We start from the raw sequence: 20,599 nt of genomic DNA on the forward strand, positions 1-20,599 counted from the left end.
GGTTTACGCAGTATTGTCTCACCCCTTCCCAAGTTGCAAGACATTTTGGGCTGTCAAATCACTGCACTGCTTTTGATTTGCCCTTTGTAACAAGACCATGTATCAATCCAGCCTATAAAAAGCACACCTGTGAAAACAGGTACCTGTCTTGCTGGAAATCTTACAAATAAACTTATCTGCAATTACCCCAGAAGTCTGTGCCAGAATTCTAGTCAACTAACAGAAAACTATTTTTCTATAACATGCTGGTCCTCCCAAAGAAATCAGTTCCCACACATTTTAGAAGTATTCCCACCCAGAAATTCCATCAGTCTTCTATTTTCACTGCAATTTTGTACAAACACTGCTTGAGAGAAACTGTGGATGCCCCATCCCTGGAGGTGTTCAAGGCCAGACTGGATGGGGCCTCAGCCAACCTGATCTAGTGGGAGGCATCCTTGCCCACGGCAGGGGGGTTGGAGTTAGATGATCTTGAAGGTCCAACCCAAGCCATTCTGTGATTTTATAATTTATTTTGAGCAAAGCATAAGAAATACAGAAACACTGAAGAGAGAACATCTTCCCATCCTATCTAAGCAATGGGACTTACAAAAACAGTATTAAAAAATGTGTATTCGCGATTTCTGCTGCAGAACACAGTGTACAGGTAATAAAATCATGATTCATTTCTCCTCCAAGCCTCTCACCTACTGTGTGCTGTGTCTTCACTCGTCACTCAGTTAAATGGTTATCTTCAACATCTGCTTTCAGGCAGCAGATATCAGCGCCTCCATGCTGTCTGACGTATCATGTAAGTGACAGCAAGCTTCGCCTGCAATCACCAGAAGAAATCTACTCATGAATCAATGATGAACAGAAGATCCGTGGTCCTGCGTCACCCCTTCAGCACAGCCAGCACGCTGACTCAACAAGGACATGACAACCTCAGGAGCTGTAAGGGCAGGATTCACCCAGTGCCAATGCCATACACGCATCCATGCAGTAGCGAGTTGCTGGGAACCGAAGAAACCTGTTGAAGCCAAATACTTCTAATGAGAAACTAAGGGAGAAGGAATTTTCATGCAGAAGCTTACAGCACAGCAATGAGCAGGGCAGCACATGTGCAAAAATTAACACCAGAGCAAGCACATGCAGTGAAATTACAGGGGGCTCAAAGACGGTGATGAAGGCCAAGTTTATGGAGGTCTAAAACAAAGTGGGGGGTATTGCAGGGAGATCCCGTGTGTCTGAAAAACACCACTGCTAATACTTTGCATGGCAAGTATCCTTAAAAGCAGGCAGCAATTTTAAAGCAGCCACTAACACTGGAGAGCAAGGCAGAGCCCTGGCAATGTCTCCAGCACACAGAAGACAGGGTGGTCCAGTCCAGCATCAGTGGCAACCAGGAAACTGGGAGGTGACAGAGTGCCAGGAAGGGCACCAGACTGTAGGAAGACTGGAGAGAGTAACAGACAAAACCAACAAATTCTTGGCAGAAGGACTAAGCAACAAGCACTAGGAAGTGCTTCAGACTCCAGCCGGGTATGCTGCTCCCAAGCAGGACAGGAAAAACACGACTGTCACTGCTTTGCTGCTCTGAGTCAGGAGGTTAAGACGCACGCTTGTGCAACTCATCACTGGGACAGAAGGGACCAATGTCTGCTCATCCTTCCTTGCTTCTCCTGCCACCCAGTGCCCTTCCGCCCCCACTTGCTCCCCAGATCCTGCCACTGTTACTGAACTTCCTCAGGAGAAGATGCCTGCAGCGATTAGCATGTAGCAACGATGGTGAAAAGATGTAGCACAGACTAGTGAGTAACAGAACTCAGATTTCCTGGGAAAACAGGACAAGGGTGAAATGATGCAAGTGATCTGCTGACTGAGCTAAAGCACCTTCTCAAGAATTAAAGACTCTTACAGTCTGTAATTATATCTGTAAGATTGTTTCATATTCTACCATATAGAACACAAATTTCAGCATTCAGTGGACCAGATTCCCATTCTGGAGCCCACTAAAATACTGGTATTCCAACACAGCAGCTGTTACATTTTCCGGTAGACTACGGCCTGATTCCTACCATTGCCTCAACAACCGGCAAATAAAACTACAACAACTACAGTTAGAATATTATCAAGTCTTTATAAAACAAAGCATGGCAAGCCAACTTCAAAGGCCAATTTGTTCCTTGTCAATAGTTAAGATTCTGTTGTGCTTTCTTAAGTAGAAAACCAAAAATTCTGTAAAAGGTCAGGTGATGGAAACCGTGATTGCAAAAGGGGAAGTGATGATATACGAGCAAGGGGGGGAAAAAAGACTAAGATTAAGAACAGTATTTAAATATAAAAATTTATTTAGGTGAAGTCACAAACATTTGTTTTAAATCAATTTACAAACACTTCATGTTATGCATATTACTGAAACTATCAAGGAAAGGTAAAGGAGAGCAGATAATGGCAGTTTGTTTTTTTTTTTTTCCTGAAACAACTAAAGGCATACCCTTACCATCATGTGCCTTACTGGATCATAGTTTTACCTTGATCATACTCCCTAGTATGCAAGGGGAAAGGAAAAGAAAACAAAATACTGAGATGTAAAATAATTTAACCATGAACCAGTGAATATGATTTTCATGAACGCCAGACCACAAGAGTGAAGTCTGATGCTCAGGATCCTAAGCATTCTATAAGACAAAAATAGAATAATAATTTAGGTCAATTGTTCTATCTGATCAAGAATTTTGTAATGCACAATTGGGCTATAAATTACTTCTGGCAATGACAGCAACAGTTAATCCATTTCTCAGAGACGAAAGAAGAGGCGGTATTGAGCCTCACAGAATTATTTTGTCAACAACCTGAGTTATACCAAATGTAGGATACTGTTTAAAGTCAAATATACATTTATGTTGCAGATATTCTCAATGAAATGGTAAAATTAACAGCTGTAACAAGACAAGTTATGATTTATTTTTTAAGCAAATATAGTACACAGATTATTTTACTTTTTTTTTTTTTCCCTTTTCTTTTTGAAGTGTCCGGTTGTGATCTGCAAAGATCCAGGATTGCACACAGGTTTGCTCAAATGAGAAGGGTTAATCTGCGCATTAAATTGGCTTATATTTTCAATGTAGTATTTTAGGGCAGGGTTCTCCTCCGGGAGACTGTTCCTGACCTCATTCAACCAATGTTCAATTTATTCACCTTCCTGAATCTTTGCCCTCTTTGGATAGTCTGTGACAAGTGCTGCGCTGCAGGAATTCCTGTTTTCCAGCAAACTGGCTTGCTCTGCAGGTTTGTAGTCCATTGTTACAATTGCTGATTGGGTAAAATGAATTTCCTACGTCTTCTCTAGCACAGCTTGCAACGCAACAGAAGCAGAGGTAAAAGAATGCACTAGAATACCAGAGCTCCACTTAAACACCAACGGAGTCAGGCTGTTGGCACCAATAAGAAATTCTGTATTTAACAAATCTGTAAATATTTAAAATCCAAAGTTAGTCAGTTTTATACATAAACTCACCCACTTAGTCTGACTGCCATTCCAACTGGCCTTCTGTTTTCATGGAGTCTGAAATAAAAAAAAAAAATAAACTGAGAATTGTCCAAAGTTAACTCACATGCAGGAACGAATCTCAGCTATACCAATTACTGCCTTCAAACAAAGCTGAGGTTTCTCACTTCCCTAAGCTAAAGCAAGCTTATACCTCTCTACTGTCTCCCTAGAACAGAGGGTTAGCCTCAAACACGTCCCTTTATTGCCTTTGACTTTGTTTTTACTGGTTAACCTTCGGTGCAGAACTGGAGAGATACAGGCACTGCAACAAACTGACATGTACGAATCTACTGAAAGGGGAAATTATAAATAGAGTCAGGCTGCCCAATGCTGTCCTCTGAAATGAAAACAAACATCATTTCAAGCAATCTGGGAGAAAAGGTCTCTGTAAAACTTCTCAATAGTACAAAGGTGAAAACGCTCAGGTTCTGGTCAAAGCCTGTTGTCTATCAAGGCCTATTCTCTCCCATTTGAATTCTCTGATTTTTTTGCCCAAATGCAAAGCCACAACCTTTTACTTCTCTGAAGCAGTTTTACAGTTGGAGCTTGTCAGGAGCTGAGACTGGGTGAGGGGGAAACCCTCAGGTCAACATTTCCCTGCTGCTGCCTTGCCAATGATAAGCTCATGCTTTATCCTAAGCGTCATCTACATTTAACAGCTGCTCAGATGATTGTTTCAGTTAAGGATGTTCTTCTTCCTTGAGCAGTTATAAATTAGTATGTGCTACCAATTAAGAAGTGCTCTAATAACAGACAGGTAGCTGAATCCACACTTAATGGTTATACAGCTTTTACTTCCCATCACGCTGTTGTTAGCACTGCAGTTTCTATGTTCAAACAAACCACTAAGCTAATTTGGGCGTTTTATAAACTATTTAGCTAAAATAAACACGTTGAATTTTTCTTTCCACAGCTTCTGATTGGTTCTTCAGATGAGAGGAAAAGTCAATGTCAGTACTAAAATCAACTGGAAAATTTCCACACAACCAAAGGGGATCGAGACCTCTGGTGTCTAAGCAGCCAGCAGTCCAAAGCTCTGCACTGTCACAACAGTTATCATGAAAGTTACAAGTCTGGGTAACGTTACAGGCTGAAGATCCGTCTCGGATGAGATGAAATATATGAGATATTTTCCATCTGGTGCTCACATAAGATCTGTAGTAAAATAAAAACTGAGCTGCTGTTCTTGAGAATGGAGAAATCTAAACAGAGATATCAGAACAAGTAACGTAAATCTAAAACATCAACCACAGAAAGCACCAAGGCCACACGGCTGGCACTGGGACCTACTACAATACTCGTTCGTTACACTGTCTTTGTTTCCATTCTTTGTCTGCAGGTTGACCCAGAGATTCTGACAGGTAGAGAAATCAGGGTTTGGTGATGCGCTGAATACTTGGAGATCCCCTGAAAAAGGTCCTCCCTTTCCAGATCAGACTAAGAGTCCAACAGTTTAGCCACTCCTCTCTGCTGAAGGTAACTGAGAAGTGCAATGTCTGATGAGCTAGCAAAACCCCTTCAGGAATGGAAAGGTTCTTCCTATGGACCTACTTTTTTTTTTTTTTTTTTTTTTTAAAGACATAAATATGGACAATGTAACAGAACCCTTTAACCATCATTCAGCTGGCATGAAACTCAACATTTAGTACCCAGCATTTTCTGCTCTGGCAATCTGACAGATTACAGCCACCAGTATTAAAAACAATACCCCCAAAAAATAAAACAAACAAAACCCAGTACAACCCTAAATATAGACAGGCAACTCTCTTTGTACCACTGGAGCTTGCTGTCACAGCTCAAGCAGTGGAAATAGTAGATTTGCCTGTGTATGTTCGAGGTTATGCCAACTCAGTGGCACTTGATGTCTGTAATAAAAGCAAATCCTTAATGTGAACAAAATCTTCCCTGCCTCCCCTAATCATTTGCATCCCACAACACAGGCCAGAACTCGTGGATTAAATCTGCTGAGGCCCAAAATAAATTAAATCTCCGAATCACAGTAAGCTTGCAAGCCGCGGCTGTTCAAATTGAAGTTTGTCATTACTTACATCAATTTTCCTGGCCTCCCACACAGCCTGCAACTACCCAGTGTTCCTACAGCAACAGCAGAGTCTGTACTCTGTGTCCTGGTACAGCTGACAAAGTTAATTTAAAATCTAAAAGTTAAATCTTTTAGAGACAACACAAAGTAAAAGAAATGCCCTTCTTCTGATGGCTTTAGGGAAACACAATATATCCTCAAGGATACATTGCATCCTCAGGAGGCAATTACTGGGGTTCCTAACTCCGGATGGCTGGAGCAATAGACATTACACAATATTTGCCCAGGGAGCATTTTTCCCCAGCAATCCAGCAATTCCCCAGCACACCTCCCACAGCAGCTGGCCGGGCACCTTGTGCGGCCCAAGCAGGTATGGCCCATGCCTTGCAAATTGATGCTTGGTGGGCACGAGCTCAGGGTCGGAGCAGTGACGTGGGAGCCTGCAGACATCCCAACTGCCCATCCACTTTCCTCGCCCCTTCTCCTCTTCCCCTCGGCAGGGGCATCACTGGGGCCAGGGGATCGCACCGCCGCGGCCGCCGGCCTGTCACACCTGGCTTTTCTCCTCCTGCTTGGGGCTCTGGGACGACGACGAGGATGGTGGCGGCAGCGGTGGTGGCGGCGCGGCCTGCGGCTCGCTCTCAGCACGGTGGTGCCTGCTGATGAGCGACTTGAGGGGCGCCATCCACTTCATCCAGAGGTCCAGGTCGACGTCGCCCCAGGGCAGGTTGGGGTCCTTGGCCGCCCGCCGCCGAAAGTCCTCGTCGTAGCTCATCCACGAGGTGCCCCCGTAGGTGGCGTGCAGCTTGCGGATGGTGTCCAGGTACTTGAACATGGCCCCGCAGCGCGCCGGGTGCTTCTCGCACACCACGCTGGCGTACACCAGGAAGGCGGAGACCCACTGGTCCAGCGTGTCCCCCGGCCGCGGGCCGTGCTCGGGGGCCAGCTCTGTGTGGAGCAAGGAAAACAGGTCAATGAACTCCCCCCGCCAGATGCGCTCCTTGGTGGCCTTGGCCAGCTGGTAGCCCAGGGGCCGCCGCAGCCCCACGTAGGGGGTGGCCGCCGCCTCCGCCGTCGGGGCCGGGGCCGGAGCTGGGGCCGGAGCCGGGGCCGGGGCCGGAGCCGGGGCCGGGGCCGCCTCGCCCTGCGCCGCCGCCGCCGCCGCCGGGCCCCCGGCCGCGCCGCTCGCCGCCGCCTCGGCGCAGGGGCTGGCGGCCGCCGCGGCCGCCCCGAGCGCCGCCTGCCGCTCCAGCCAGCGCGGGTTCACGTACACCGTCCGCAGCCGCGGCGCGGCCCCGGCCCCGGCCCCGGCCCCGGCCGCGGCCGCCCTCGCCGCGCCGTCGGCGCCGGGCTGCAGGCGCAGCAGGGCCAGGGCGGCGGCGGGCGCGCAGGCGGGCAGGTCGCTGCCCTCCCGCCGCGGGGCCGGCTGCGCCGCCGGAGGCACCGGCAGCAGCGCGGGCGCCGCCCAGGGCGGGGAGCCGCCCCTAGGCCCCGCCGCCGCCGCCAGCGCCTCTAGGCCCGGGAGGCCGAGCCGCGAGCCGGGCGCCACGGCGCCGAGCACCCATCGGGTCTCGGCCACCCCGCCGCGGTCCCGGGGGCTCCGCGACCTCCCCTCCTCGCGGCGGCCGGCGAGCGCCGTGCCCAGCGGCAGGGGGGCCGCGGTTCCGGCCCGGCGCCGACGGCGGCTCCGCCGCCTCCCACGTGGCATCGGCGCGGAGGCTCCGGGCAGGGCCGCGGAGGGGGCGGGGGCTGCGCCCGGCGGGGCGGGGACGGGGCGGGGACGCGGACGGGGACGGGCGGCGGAGGGGGACGGGGAGCGGGGCGGCCCGGAGCCGGCCCCGGGGCCTCTGGGGCCTATATCTATATATATATATCTATATGTGTGTATCTATATATATATAAAAATAAAATGACCCGCTGCTCACCGTCACGGGCAAAACGGACTTCTCTTGGGGAAGGTTAATTGAACGTGCCGCCAATTAATAGTGCAGGAGGGCAGCGAGAACTCAAACCCAAATCACCTTCTCCAAATCCACCCTCTTCTATGTCCCCCACCCCCGAGCAGCACAGGGGAACAGGGAATGGGGGCTGTGGTCAGTCCCTGAGGCTTCACCTCCAGCACTCCTTCACGGTCACTCCCTGCCCTTGCTCCCCATGGGGTCCCTCCCATGGATGCTGCCCTTCCCCAACTGAGCCTGGGGGGCTGCCCACAGGCAGCAGCTCTTCAAGCACTGCTCCCACATGGCTCCGTCCCACAGGGTCCATCCATCCCCAGGAGCAAACTGCTCCAGCACGGGTCCGCCATGGGCGGCAGCTCCCCCCAGACCCCTGCTCCTGCGTGGGCTCCTCTCCACGGGCTGCAGCTCCGGCCCGGGGCCTGCTCCTGCGGGGGCTCTCCATGGGCCGCAGCCTCCTCCAGGCCACATCCACCTGCTCCAGTGGGGGCTCCTCCACCCATGGGGGGGCTGCAGCGTGGAGATCTGCTCCATGGGGGACCCATGGGCTGCAGGGGGACAGCCTGCTCCACCAGGGGCCTCTCCCTGCACAGCCCGCAGGGGAACTGCTGCTGCCTGCCTGGAGCACCTCCTGCCCTCCTGCTGCACTCGCCTGGGGGCTGCAGGGCTGCTTCTCTCACATGTTCTCACTCTCCTGAGGTGTTTTACTGAGGGTGTCTCAGTGACTGACCTGCAGAGTCCTGTGCCAGGGAAGAAATAGGGGAAGACAATGACTTTACAGGGAGACATAGCCCTACAGGCAATTTCCTCTCTAGTTATGTCAAAGCACGTGTTGTTAGCATGGCACAGCCATACACGTCTTACCAAGGTCACTAGCAAAACACACAGTGGCCACTGCAGAGACAGGACCAGGCTGTCGTAATACTTGGTCACCGTCCTTGTAAAGGTCAAACACAAGGAGAGCCAAAGCTGCTGACTGGGTGCTGGCTTCTTGCAAGGACTTAAATCAAGCATCAACTCCGTCTGCTTCTGCAAACACTTTTGAAGACCTCTCCTCTGGAAGAGTAGCTTTGAATGTGATGTTAAAATGTGCATAGATCAGTTACACTGTAGTGTAGCCTTAAGTTCTGTAAATAACAACTCTTCTGTCTTCACATGAAAACTAGAAGAGTTTTAGAAGAGCTAAACTTTAGACATGCCTTTTTGTCAAACATCAAATCCCAGGAACTAAAGTTATAGGAATTCTCTTGTAAGAAAAATAGTAAGGTTAAAAAACAACTTCACTTTTTTATGCCTATAAGTTTTGAAGAAATAATGAGTAGCAAAATGATCCAATTTTCTAATTCACCTTTATTTTTAGAGATTTTGTTCAGAAGTCGAAACAGAATGCAGTCTTCCTTAATTACTGAGATGAACACATTTGTATTTTGATAAACAGTTATTTTTAAAAGTGCTACCAAAACTTGTGTAATGATAATGAGATTTACACATTCTGATTTTAAGTTCTGTCCAGAATCTCCTTCTAATTCCAGATTACTTCCCGTGGAAGTAGTTGTGTCACCACCCCTAGTTGTATTTAAAAGATGTGTAGGTATAGATGTGGTGCTTTGGGACATGGTTTAGCGGTAGACTTGGCAGTACTAGGTTAACCATTAGACTTGATGATCTCAGAGGCCTTTTCCAACCTAAATGATTATGTAATTATATGATTAAAAACACTGGAGACTGTACAGTAACGTAATTCCTCTAACGCCTGTCCATGCAGCAAGCTTGCTAGTAAAACCAGTGATACACATCTTTACAAAATCTCTACAAAATTTTAAAAGTTTATTTTTTTTTTCTTGTCTTTAATCCAAAATTCAGGCTCAGTTTGAATAACACCGTAGTGTTATTCAAGTTGGAAGGGACCTCAGGATGTCGCCGGTCCCACCTCCTGCTCAAAGCAGGGTCCAAACTGAATTCAGACAAGGGTGGTCAGTGCCTTTTCTGGGCGGGTCTTGAAAACCACCAGTGATGGGGATTCCACAACCTCTCGGTAACCCGATCCAGTACTTAATAACTCTCAGTGTTGTTTTTTGTTTGTTTGTCTGTTTGTTTGTTTTTCATTGTTGATCCAGCCCTGTTTCAGTTTATGACCCTCACCTGTTATTCTCTCGCTCTGCACGTCAGTGCAGAGCCTAGCTCTACTTTCTTGATAATCCAAGAAGGGACTCTGAGGCGCATTCTGGAAGGCTGGTATTGGGTTCCCCTAGCTGAACTAGTCTGGCTTTTCCAGCATCTCCCCAGCAGTCAAATTCTCCAACTCCCAGCTGTCCTGGTGGCCCTCCACAGGATTTGCTGAAGTTTATTGGCATCCTCCTTGTATCAGGAGCACCCAAACTAGACACGGTCTGCTGAATGCTGTGTAAAAGGCAGCAATGACTTCCCTTGCTCTACTATGTTTCTGTTGATGCAGCCCAGGATGCTGTCAGCCTTCTTCATGTCCAGGGCTCGCTACTTGCTGTTGTTTGCCCTATTGGCCACCAGGCACCTGGGTCCATCCCAGCAGAGCTGCTCCCTGGCCTGTCAGTGCCTAGCCCATAAAAAAACAGGGGGTTAGCCCGCACCAAGTGCCTCTGTCCTTGCTGACTTTCACAAGAATGCTGTTTTAGCCTTGTCTAAGTCCACCTGAATGGCAGTCCTGTTGGCTATGCAGTCCTGTTGGCTATATGCCCTGATTCGATGTTGTCCATGTACTGAATGAGAGTGCACTCTCTCTCCTCCAGGCTATTGATACAGATATTAAACAGGACAGGTCCCAAGACAGGCTTTTGAAGATCTACACTTTAAACCTAGCTCCAAGGTAGAGTATAAACCACTCATAAATATGATCCAAACATTTTTTCTCTTATCTAATTGTTCCGACAAGGAAGCTGTGGGAGGTCACCAGTCTGTGGCCTCTTGGATTGTCCTTGCTCTTTTTGAACATGGGTGCAATGCTTAGCTTTTTCTCACCACTGGGTACCTCTCCAAATCTCCATGACCTTTCAAAGATGATAACAAGTGGTCTTGCCATGACATCAGCCAGATCCCTGAGCACCCTCAGATGCATCCCAGCAGGGCCCCCAGACTTGCATGGGCTGGGGTTCCTCAAAAGATCCCTGACTCAGTTCTTTTCTGCTTCTGCCAGATCCTCTTCTCTGTGAGACACAAAGGGCTATAAGACTTTGCTGGTGAAAATCAAGGCAAAGAAGGGATGAAATACCTCAGCCTTGGCTGTGTCAGTTGTCAGTAGGTCACCTATTCCTTTTCAGCAGAGGTCTCACCTCTTCCTCTTTATTCTTTCAGTGATACTGTAAAGAAAAGAAGCTGATCTGCTTGCCCTTAACATCCTCTGCCAGTTCCAACAACTGCAGAGCTTTGGCTTCCCAAACAACCATGCCCATATGCCCAGGGTATGTTTCTGTATTCTTACTCTGTGTGCTGAATATTTTTCAGAATAAAACTGATGACTTGGAAAGTTGTAATTACGAAATGCATTCATCCCTCAAAATGTTTATGAATTCTTATTGCATTATTAATCCATATTACTACTGCTGCCTTTCATAAATATAGACTTGAAAAGCTGAAGACTGATTTCACATTCTGATAAGTCAGCAGACTACTGCATAAAGGCAGTGAGAGGCAGCGAGACAGAACAAGGAATAAACTTCCTCACTGGATTTAAGCTTTCACTGAAAAAAATATGAGAATGCAAACTGTTAGCAAAGCCTTTCTGGCTCCAGAAGTCAGCCCACGCCATTATCTACTCACAGCTCCATGAAAGACTGTAAAATTTCTTGGTATCTACTGCAACCTTGTGAGGAGCAGCTGCAGCTTCGCTTTCAGAAGGGAAGGGCTGATGACCAATATGGGATCGACCAGCATCGTCTCACCATTTCTCAGCATACATGGCCACACGGGTTATGTCTTTCATATGGTGATTAGAGCTAAGGTCTGGGGACTAGGACAGTCTTTTTGTCTGGAGTTTGTATGGTGCCCAGCTGTGGAGCCCAGCTGCATGGGTGGTGCTGCCAGACCTCACAATAATGCAGTTTATAGTGATAATCATAGAATCAGAATGATTCAGGCTGGAAAAGACCTGTAAGATCATCTAGTCCAACCTTTAACCTAGCATTAAAGTACACCACTAAACCGTGCTAACAAGTTCTACATCTCCACGTTTCCTGAAGACCTCCAGGGATGGTAAACAGCAGCATTAAAAATATTTAATGTTGATATTGCTGTTGCCTCAGAAAGATACAGATGGCAGCAAAGATGGGTAGTAAAATTGCATACATGAAGCTTTGAATCTCCACGCATATGTTGGCTCTAGTAACTGAATGTCAGCTGTGATTCTTTGGGTCTCTGTCTCATGAAACGTCCTCAGTTCTTTTTTGTGAGAGCTCTCATTTTTTTGTTTGTTTGTTTTTGTGAGAGCTCTCATGGAGAAAACCAGCTGGGTAATAACAGTACCTGGGCTGAGATAGTGGAAATGAGATTGGTTTGCACCCACTTAAGTTGGAGTGGGTACTTGTAAGCTGGCTGATGCTAGTAACATTGCATTTGTCTGATTGTTTCTGTCTCCTTTCACAGGTTGTATGTGTGTTGTGCAAGGATCCGAGTTTGCACTTGGAGTTTTGCTCACTGGAAACTGGTTGTGCCCCAAAGTCTCAGCTCTTCAAAATAAGGAATGTGTCTTACTGAAAATGGCAGGAAATATTTCCAGTGTGATTAGGGGTGGGCATGGTTGTTATATCTGCTACTCATGCTGCTCACAGCTCTGAATTTCTCCCTCTGCAAGCTTCCTCACTTATTCCTGGCCCTGTATGTTCCACACATACATTTGTAGAGGAGAAAAGTTAATGCTTGGAGCAACATATCTGTAAAACTGTATTGTGGATGTGCCTTTCTCAACCGCATTGCTAGCATGGGCACAGGGGGTGTAGAAACAAACTTGGATCATTGCTTCATGCTTCAGACCTTTTTAGTCTCAGGCATGAGACCCTATTGAAGGCATTAATGAGGAGGGAAAATGAAGCTTTAAACAAAAACAGCTGCAACCTTAGCTGTGGAGGATCTAGCAGAGTTTGGAATTAAGCAATAGACTGGTTTATTAAAATAAAGGGGAAAAGTTCCTTTCCAGAAAAAAATAAAAATAAAAAATACTGAGAGCCCCCTCTCATATGGAAACATCACACAAAACCTGAACACCCACCTCCCTTCGAAGGTGGATGGGCTGGCACGCTGCTGGTGGTTAAGAACTGTAAGTAATGCCACTCCGGAAAGAACAGCCTGCTCCCTCTGTTGATGAAACTAGAAAATGCTGCCGCGGAGCGCTTACCTGCACAGGCTCCAGGATGAGCCAGGGTTGGAGGAGAAAGTGCAGCATGAGCGGGAGATTACTCGAGCGCCGTGCTCAAGGGCTTTTTTCAAACCATCCCATTTTTTCTAAGGAATTTTAAGAGCTCCCTGCAATAATTGTGGGGGGACTGTGGAGATGGTGGTTTCTTGGGTCAGAGTAAGGAAGGTTAAGCCCCAAAGAACCAGTAGTCTGCTGGTGATTTCACCTGGCGCAAGGAGATTTAAGACTTTCACTGGAGCTCTTAGCTAGCCTTTCCCTATGTGTCTTCCACTCCCCCCATAAATTAAGTATAAGTCTGGAAGCAAAACAGGATTTGTGTCTGTGTATTTTTTTCTTTTCACCCCCCAGAATTTAAGGGTTGTGCTCCTCACTGACAACAGAGCAGCAGGTCTGAACTCACCCATGAAGCTAACAGCTAAGTGCAGCTTAATAAAGCTGAAGCGCTAATTAAATGATGGCGTGGGGCCTCCAGAAAGAGCCCTACAACCGGCGCTGTTATTTCCAGTGGGGGGAGGGCTTTGCATTCCCGGCTGGGGCTGGGGGCAGGAGTCAGATCCTGTGGTGAGGGACCGCTTCCTCCGCTCCAGGTGGGCAGGGGCTGGCCGGCTGCCACCCGGCCAGGGCTGTGCAATGTTCTTCCTTTGCTGACACTCTGCTCCCATGCTTCCTCGTGTTTTTGGCTCTCCTACGCTCGCCCCTTTCTCCTGATAAAGGTTTCCTTGTCTGCGCTTGGGGAGCGAGCAGAGAAAGTCTCTAGAATGGATCATCTGATGACATGAACGTCCACATCCCTTTGTGTGGAGTTGTTCAACTCGGGCTGTCTGAAGTGGCTGAGTGCATGCTCAAAACGTGCGTTGGCTCTGGCGGAGATGGACAGACCACCTCAGGCTGGCAGAGGATGGAAGGCACAGGCCTGAAGGTGCTGGCTGGCTGACGCCTGCTGCTGGCAGCCCCACAGATGTGTGCCAGAGGCTGGCAGCGCTCTGCAGCCCACACCACGCCGGCCCTGGGGGTCCCGGTACTCTGGAGAACACTGGGTGGGAGAAGAGGGGGACCCCGGCCACCTGCCCTGTGGGGCCCTGCTCTCCAGCACAGGCTGCAGGATGGACCTGCGTCCCTGCTTGTGGCATGGGGCACACTGGGGCTTTCCCAGGACCAGTCCCCGGGGGAACCCCCCAAAAGCCCTGGTAGCCCCTTGGGACACGGTCCCTGCCCCGAACGCCACCGGGCAGCGCCAGGGCGGCCGCGGGGAGCAGCTCCCGGCCGGGGCCGCCGCCGCCCCGACGACGTCCCCGGGAGCGGCCCGGCACCGCGCAGCTCGGCCCGGCCCGGCTCGGCTCGGCCCGGGAGGGGACCCATCGGTCCCGGTCGGCCGTGGACCCGTGGGTCCGTGTGCGGCGAGCTGCCCGGTGCGCATCGCGGCCGCGGGGGGAGTGCCTCTGGCAGGCTGCGGCGCGCTGAGATAAAAGCTCGGCGGCTGCCTCCTTCCCTCCCCTTTTCTCTCGCAACTTTTTTTTTTTTTTTTTCCCTTTTCCCTCCCTCCCCTCCCAGCAAAGTGACCGCGGCGGCAGCAGCCCCAAGCGGGACGCGGGCCGCCGCCATGAGCCCCCCGGTGCCGCCGTCGAGCCGCGCCGCCGGGGGCTGAGCCCGGGCGCCGGGCGGGGGGCACGGGGCTGGGGGGGGGGGGCCGCGGCCGGGACCGGAGACCGGGAGACAGCCGGGACCCCCTCGGCCACCCCCCCGGGGCCAGCGGCCGCCGCGATGTCGGCGCAGAGCCTGCTGAGCAGCGTCTTCTCCTGCTCCTCCCCGGCCGCCCCCGCCGCCAGGAGCCTCTCCAAGCGGAGGCTCCGCCAGACGCGCAGCCTCGACCCCGCCATCATCGGCGGCGGCCGGGACGAGGGCGAGGGCCGGGGGCGGGCGGCCGGCAGCCCCCCGGGGGAGCGCCGCGGTGCCCGGGGCGCCCCTCCGCCGCCCCGCGGCTTCTCGGCGTCCACCCCCAGCACCCCGCTGGAGCGCTCGCCGCCGGGCAGCGGCCTCTTCGAGCCGGACAGCCCCCGGGGCAAGCGCAGCCCCGGCCGGGAGCTGCCCTTCCTGGCGCGCACGCCGTCGGCCAACAGCATCTTCTCGTCGCCCCGCCGCTGGCTGCAGCAGAGGAAGGGGCAGCCCTCGCCGCCCGGGCCGCGCCCCGCCGCCTACGTCGTGTGGAGATCCGAGGTAGGGTCGCCGGCATCCGCGACCACCCCCCCGTCGGGGCTGCGCACTGGGGGAAGGCTCCGGGCACGGTCTCCACCCGCTGTCACGCCTCGCAACCTCCCCTTCCCACCTCGCAACCTCCCCGCCTTCACACCTCGCCGCCGTCCCGCCTTCACACCTCGGCCACCTGCCCTCGGCGAGGCTCCTCGCAAGCCCGGCGAGGTGTTTTTAAGAGATGTTGCTCGGAATTAGCCGGGATTCATCGCGGTGCTTGCCTCTGGAGTTAGTTAAAAGTTTGTGATTTCAGAGAGGCTTTGTGGGACACCTGCGGTGTCAGTGACAAGAAGCCATGAGACGGTGCCTAATGGCTTTGGTCTTGAGATGCTCATGGTCGTTAAGGCTGAGATGGCAGCTTATCCATGTAGGGTTTGATGAGGAACCTCCAAAAGTGTAAGCCATGTAAGATTTGCTGGGTGGGGTTTCCTGATGCCAAGGCTCTGAGCACTGTCTCAGGTTTGCAAGTGGAAGTGGGTCTCTCTACACTGACTCCACATGAAGGTGTCAGATGCTCAGGGCACATAAGGGTTAGCTTTCCTGGCATTTTCCACAAGTCTATGTATTGTCACACCACGTAGCATCACACACCTTCAAAAATATGTTTTTTCCCTCTAATTTGGTGTGTATCTAGCACATTTAAAAAGTCAAATTTGAGGGGAGTCACATTGCTGATAATGTGATTGCGTTACATCGCGATGTAATTTGTAGCTTAATGTGAATGCAGGGCAGTTCAATGGGATGTTACAGTTTGGCTCTCTGATAAACTGCTTTTTGCTCACATGGACCTGGGAAAGTGTCTTTCATCCCTTTAACAAATGGATGCTCACAGTATTGAAGAGTGGTGTTGTATTTTGAGGGCATCTGTCATACTGGAAAGGCCTAATTTTTACAGTAACCGCTACCTATGTGTAAGTGCAGCTTAAAAAAACATGGCCTTTATGTCAGAAGAAAAATGCATGCAGTTCTGCCGTAGGAGAACAGTTCTGAGCCCTGTGCAGTAAGGAGCAGCGAGTGCCCGTGCTTGTGCTGAGTCCCTGTATCCGTGCTGCCCGTGAGACCTGTGCCCTGCAGGAGCATCTCTGTTGTAGCCATCAGCCCGGCCATGGTGGCATTGGATGTCCTTGTGGGACCCTGTGCCTGTTGGGTGTTGAGTTTCTGCTTTCGAATGGTTATGCAAGTATTAGTTTGATCATAACTCTTAGCAACACCATGTGTAAGTGATTTTAATCTCTATTTGAAAAGAAACTTCACCTAAACTTTTTGACCGCTTTGATTCTCTCATTGTTGGCGTGCATCCTAATGTTGGCCATTCAATTTGGTTTCATCGTACAGTGGCATTGTTCATAAAGGATTTAGTTGATCCTCTTTAGACTTCACTGAAAAAGGACCTGCTCAGTTTTCTGGAAGTAAAATGTTCTCTGTTTCTGGGGCTTCACCCTCACTGTGGCAAAGCAAGCGTGCTTGGAAAGGTGAAAATTTTAAAGATTGTAAAGGTTTGACTGGGTGAAAAGGAGATAATTACTTATAATGTAACTTTAAAAGGTCTAATTATTCAAATTGTTGCATCCACAGTAGGGTTAGTAGCTCAGGTTTCCTGGAGCTTGAGAAATGAAGCACAGCATGGCAATGATGATACTCAGCTGCAGAAGATAACTGTATAGAAAACAGCAAGCCAAAAAGGAGCATGGAAGTTTTTGGTCTGAGAACTTAAAAAATCCCATCCTATTAGCTAGGGAATAAAAGACGTATTCATTACAAAACCTGTTTTTGTTACCTCCTTTCCAACATCACTAGCATAATTGCACTTTTTGGGAAAACATTTCCTTAAAGCTACTGTGCAAGCAACAATTCTTTTCTTCCCGCTACCTTAATCTCTAAAGTAGTAAAGAGAAGTACGAATGTAATGGAGATTTTATCTTCAGAACCCACCAAAATAATAAGTTTTGAGCAGGTCATCCTTCACCCACATCTGTGCCGTGATATATCGGATGACGTGGTGGGGATGCAGTTTGCAGCAATGGTTTCTGTGCGAGAGCCCTCAGCACAGCCCCTCTGCTTAGCACGTGTTACCAGCTGGTCAGGGGATCCTGCGTACGAGGCCAAAACGGCTGCAATAGCATTGATGAGATGCCAAGAGAAGGATGGATTGTTTATTTTACCTTTTTTATTTTAGTCATTTGATTTCAGTGTTTTATACCCTTTCTGCTGGCTGAGAAATGGAAAGGTTACTGCTCGGGTTAAGTGGATGGGCATAAGTAACTTTTAATGAGTTGTCAGAAAGCACTGAAGATTTCAGCAGGTCACACCTAGAGGCTTTCCACGAAGAAAGGTATTAAGCTCAAATTCTCCATCCACAGATGTTTGGATGTGAAGCATCATGTGACAGAGGCGTCTCTAACTCGCTGGTTATCTGTCTCTTCTTTATCAGCATTTAATTTTATTCTCAAGGACACTTTACGGTTGTAAAGAATATTTTTAGTGGACTTTACTTCACTAACAGGAATTCTTTCCCCGTTCTATTATCTGCTCATGCATAAGCTGCTTAAAAAGAAAACTGTTCCCGGTGATCTCAGAGATGACAATTTCCAGTGGTTTCAGTAAATCATAAGGCAAAGCTGTGGGGGATTTCTAACAGAAGGAAAGAAGCATTTATCCTCAATTCCTATCAGATTTCAGCTGTTTTTTTAAGTCCTTTTATTTTTTTTTCACTTACAAAATTAAGTCTATTAAGATTATTATGCCTTTTTTTTTTTTTTTGTTTAATATGGCTATGTGACTAGATATCATGGAAAAAGGTAGTAAAAATATGAAGAGATATCTTAAAGCCTCGATTCTGCCAACATTTAATTGTATATCTATGCTTGATTATGTGGGTAGTCCTGTACAAGTTAAGGACACAGGTGTGAGGGGGTTATGTTCACCAGATGAGAAGTCCAGCAGGGCTGGATATTGATAGATCTGGGTGAAGTTTTGAGTGTGTTAAGTGTTCTGCTTATTTTTCTAAATGAAAGAGGAAGAGAAGATGGGAATGGAAAGCCACAACATGTGTATAGGAAATACAGCAAATTATGTAAATATATCTGAGTAATCTCTTTGTTATGATAAACCAAATCTACACTTAGCTTATATGGCCTGATTATTTTGCTGTCGTATTCTGAGTGTTACTGAATGATGAAACATTAGCATCTCCAGCTTTTGTGGGGTTTACTGCTTTTAAAGGAATGGCAGCATGAAATCAGAAGCCTTCTGCTGGCTTGCCAGGCTGCTGGGAGGCAGGAGGACCTGCCACAAGGAGGGAAGTCGCGAGCCTCCCTGGTGGTGTCTCCGGGCCAACTGCAGGGATATTGGTGTTACTTGCCAGCAAAACTGGAACAGCAGCTAAGGCTTAGCTATTTTATAACTTCTGGTCGAGTCTTATGGAGTGGGAATTTAGAGCATGGCTGTCAGAAGTAGTGAATGCTCACAAAACCACTTTCAGCTAATTGTTGCTTTGGGAGGTCAGCTCCCTTAAATTCACTTGATATTGAAAGAAAGTTTAAATCCATTGGGAAGGCAGATATTCAGATTCTCTATCTTCTCACTTACCAAAGTTTCCCCCGAGCATCGTGGCTTTTTGCAAACTAATTCTAAACCCATTTTCCAAGTTGCTACAAGTGGCTAGCTTAGTTCTTTTCCTTTGCTTCCTTCTGCTTTTTCACATCCAGCACTTGCATCTAAACTCTGCTGGTGGAAGGATATACATGAAAAATGCTTTTACAGAGAAAGTGGAAAGCAAAATTCCTCAGAGAGTCTTGAGCTCACTACTCAAGCTGACAAATCAAGAGGTCACGTTCTCATACGGGTGTATATCTTTGGGTGCTTCCAGTGAATATTTTTCTTTGAAGGCAGTGGGGCAAGTTGTTTTGCAGAAAGAAAGGACTGATTGCATCATCAAGGATGAAGGAAGAGAACCCATTCATTGTAAATTCAGAGGAAGGAGAACTTTTATGTGTCTTTCCTTCCCCTTTCAAGTCATGAGCAATGGTTGGGATCTATTCTGAAATATCTAGACTGCCTATAGCAATGAGAGAAAGAAGTCAGTCTTCTTCTGTTCATTAGGAGGCAGGAACATGAAATAGAAGTATGGATGCTGCATCATTTTCAAAATATCTAAGATGAGCTCTGTAAGCCAAGGAATCTGTGTTCACAAGGCATTGATTGCACTTACTGTGATGTTGAAGTCACAGCGTGGTTGTCAAACCAGGGGTTAAGTCGAGACCTTGCAGGTGTAAAAGCCAAGCGGATGGGGATACTGTTGCTTGGAAATGGGGATAAGGCTCTGCCTCTGAAGGCTGCAGTAGTTCACATTGTCTAGAGGTCAGCATGCCCCGATAAACTAATTTAACAATATGCATAGAAATATTTTAGTGGAACACCTCCTCAACATTTAGTCTCTTGTGACAACTTGTATTTATTGCTGTCCAGTTGCCATAGGCTTACAGGCTTTACCTTCAGCATGCTGTTGGTCTCATGCTTTTGACTTTATTGTTTACGCATTTGCCTGTGTGTATTGTGTGGCTTGTTTTGGTGAAATGCTCCAGAATCATTTCCCCATCAGTTGGAAGTTTTGTTTGTTATAAAATCACAGAATCACAGAATGGTTTGGGTTGGAAGGGTCCTTCAAGACCTTTCAGTTCCAACCCTGTGCCATGGGCAGGGACACCTCCCACCAGACCAGGTTTCTCAAAGCCCCATCCAGCCTGGCCTTGAACACCTCCAGGGATGGGGCATCCACAGCTTCTCTAGGCAGCCTGTGCCAGTGCCTCACCACCTTCTGAGTAAAGAATTTCCTCCTAACAGCTAATCTAAATCTTCCTTCTTTTAGATTAAAACCATTCCCCCTTGTCCTGTCACTACCCTCCCTGACAAAGAGTCCCTCCCCAGCTTTCCTGTAGGCCCCCTTTAGGCACTGTAAGGCCACTGTAAGGTCTCCCCAGGGTCTTCTCTTCTCCTGGCTGAACAACCCCAGCTCCCTCAGCGTGTCCCCATAGGAGAGGTGCTCCAGCCCTCTGACCATCCTTGTGGCCCTCCTCTGGACCCGCTCTAACAAGTCTTGTGCTAGGGGCCCCAAAGCTGAATGCAGGGCTCCAGGTGGGCTCTCACAAGGGCAGAGCAGAGGGGGAGAATAGCCTCCCTTGACCTGCTGACCATGCTGCTTTAGATGCAGGCTAGGATATGGTTGTCCTTGGAAAGGAATCCTGGGCAATGTATTAAATTGCTATCATCACTGGTTGATCTTTTTGCCCTAATAATCTCCAAAGAGTAATATGTAGCTGAAGTAGAGGACAGCTCAGCTCAGTGTCTGTTTAATATACATAGCCTTAGACACATTCCCACCTGATTCAGATGCTTTTCAATATGGATGGAAAAGAGGTTTTAACTAATCCCTGTGTAGAGCC

General features: G+C 48.8%; 2 protein-coding genes across 4 annotated transcripts in view; one reads left to right on the forward strand and one right to left on the reverse strand.

Annotated features, from left to right (window-relative positions):
- Window positions 1–492: 492 nt before the first annotated feature.
- Window positions 493–7,296, reverse strand: LOC113843203 (uncharacterized). 2 transcript variants are annotated; one of them, XM_038173014.2, is made up of 3 exons: window positions 6,127–7,296; window positions 3,500–3,547; window positions 493–1,009 (listed from the first exon to the last, which is right to left on the reverse strand). In XM_038173014.2, the coding sequence occupies exons 1-2, from the start codon at window positions 7,279–7,281 to the stop codon at window positions 3,539–3,541; spliced, it is 1,164 nt and encodes a 387-aa protein (XP_038028942.2). In that variant the 5' UTR covers window positions 7,282–7,296; the 3' UTR covers window positions 493–1,009; window positions 3,500–3,538. The 2 variants fall into 2 exon arrangements, with proteins under 2 accessions (XP_038028942.2, XP_038028941.2); XM_038173013.2 differs by lacking the exon at window positions 493–1,009 and adding an exon at window positions 2,313–3,413.
- Window positions 7,297–14,471: 7,175 nt separating this feature from the next.
- The window catches only part of ARHGAP6 (Rho GTPase activating protein 6), a 317,079-nt gene continuing 310,951 nt past the window's right edge, over window positions 14,472–20,599 (forward strand). The window contains exon 1 of one of the 2 annotated variants that reach the window (XM_027447629.3): window positions 14,472–15,125. In XM_027447629.3, the coding sequence (XP_027303430.1) occupies window positions 14,673–15,125 (453 nt within the window). In that variant the 5' untranslated portion in view covers window positions 14,472–14,672. The remainder of the gene's footprint in view (window positions 15,126–20,599) is intronic. The other variant, XM_027447624.3, reaches the window with a different exon arrangement.

The sequence above is a fragment of the Anas platyrhynchos genome, chromosome 1 (assembly GCF_047663525.1).
Source record: "Anas platyrhynchos isolate ZD024472 breed Pekin duck chromosome 1, IASCAAS_PekinDuck_T2T, whole genome shotgun sequence".
Lineage (NCBI taxonomy): Eukaryota > Metazoa > Chordata > Aves > Anseriformes > Anatidae > Anas > Anas platyrhynchos.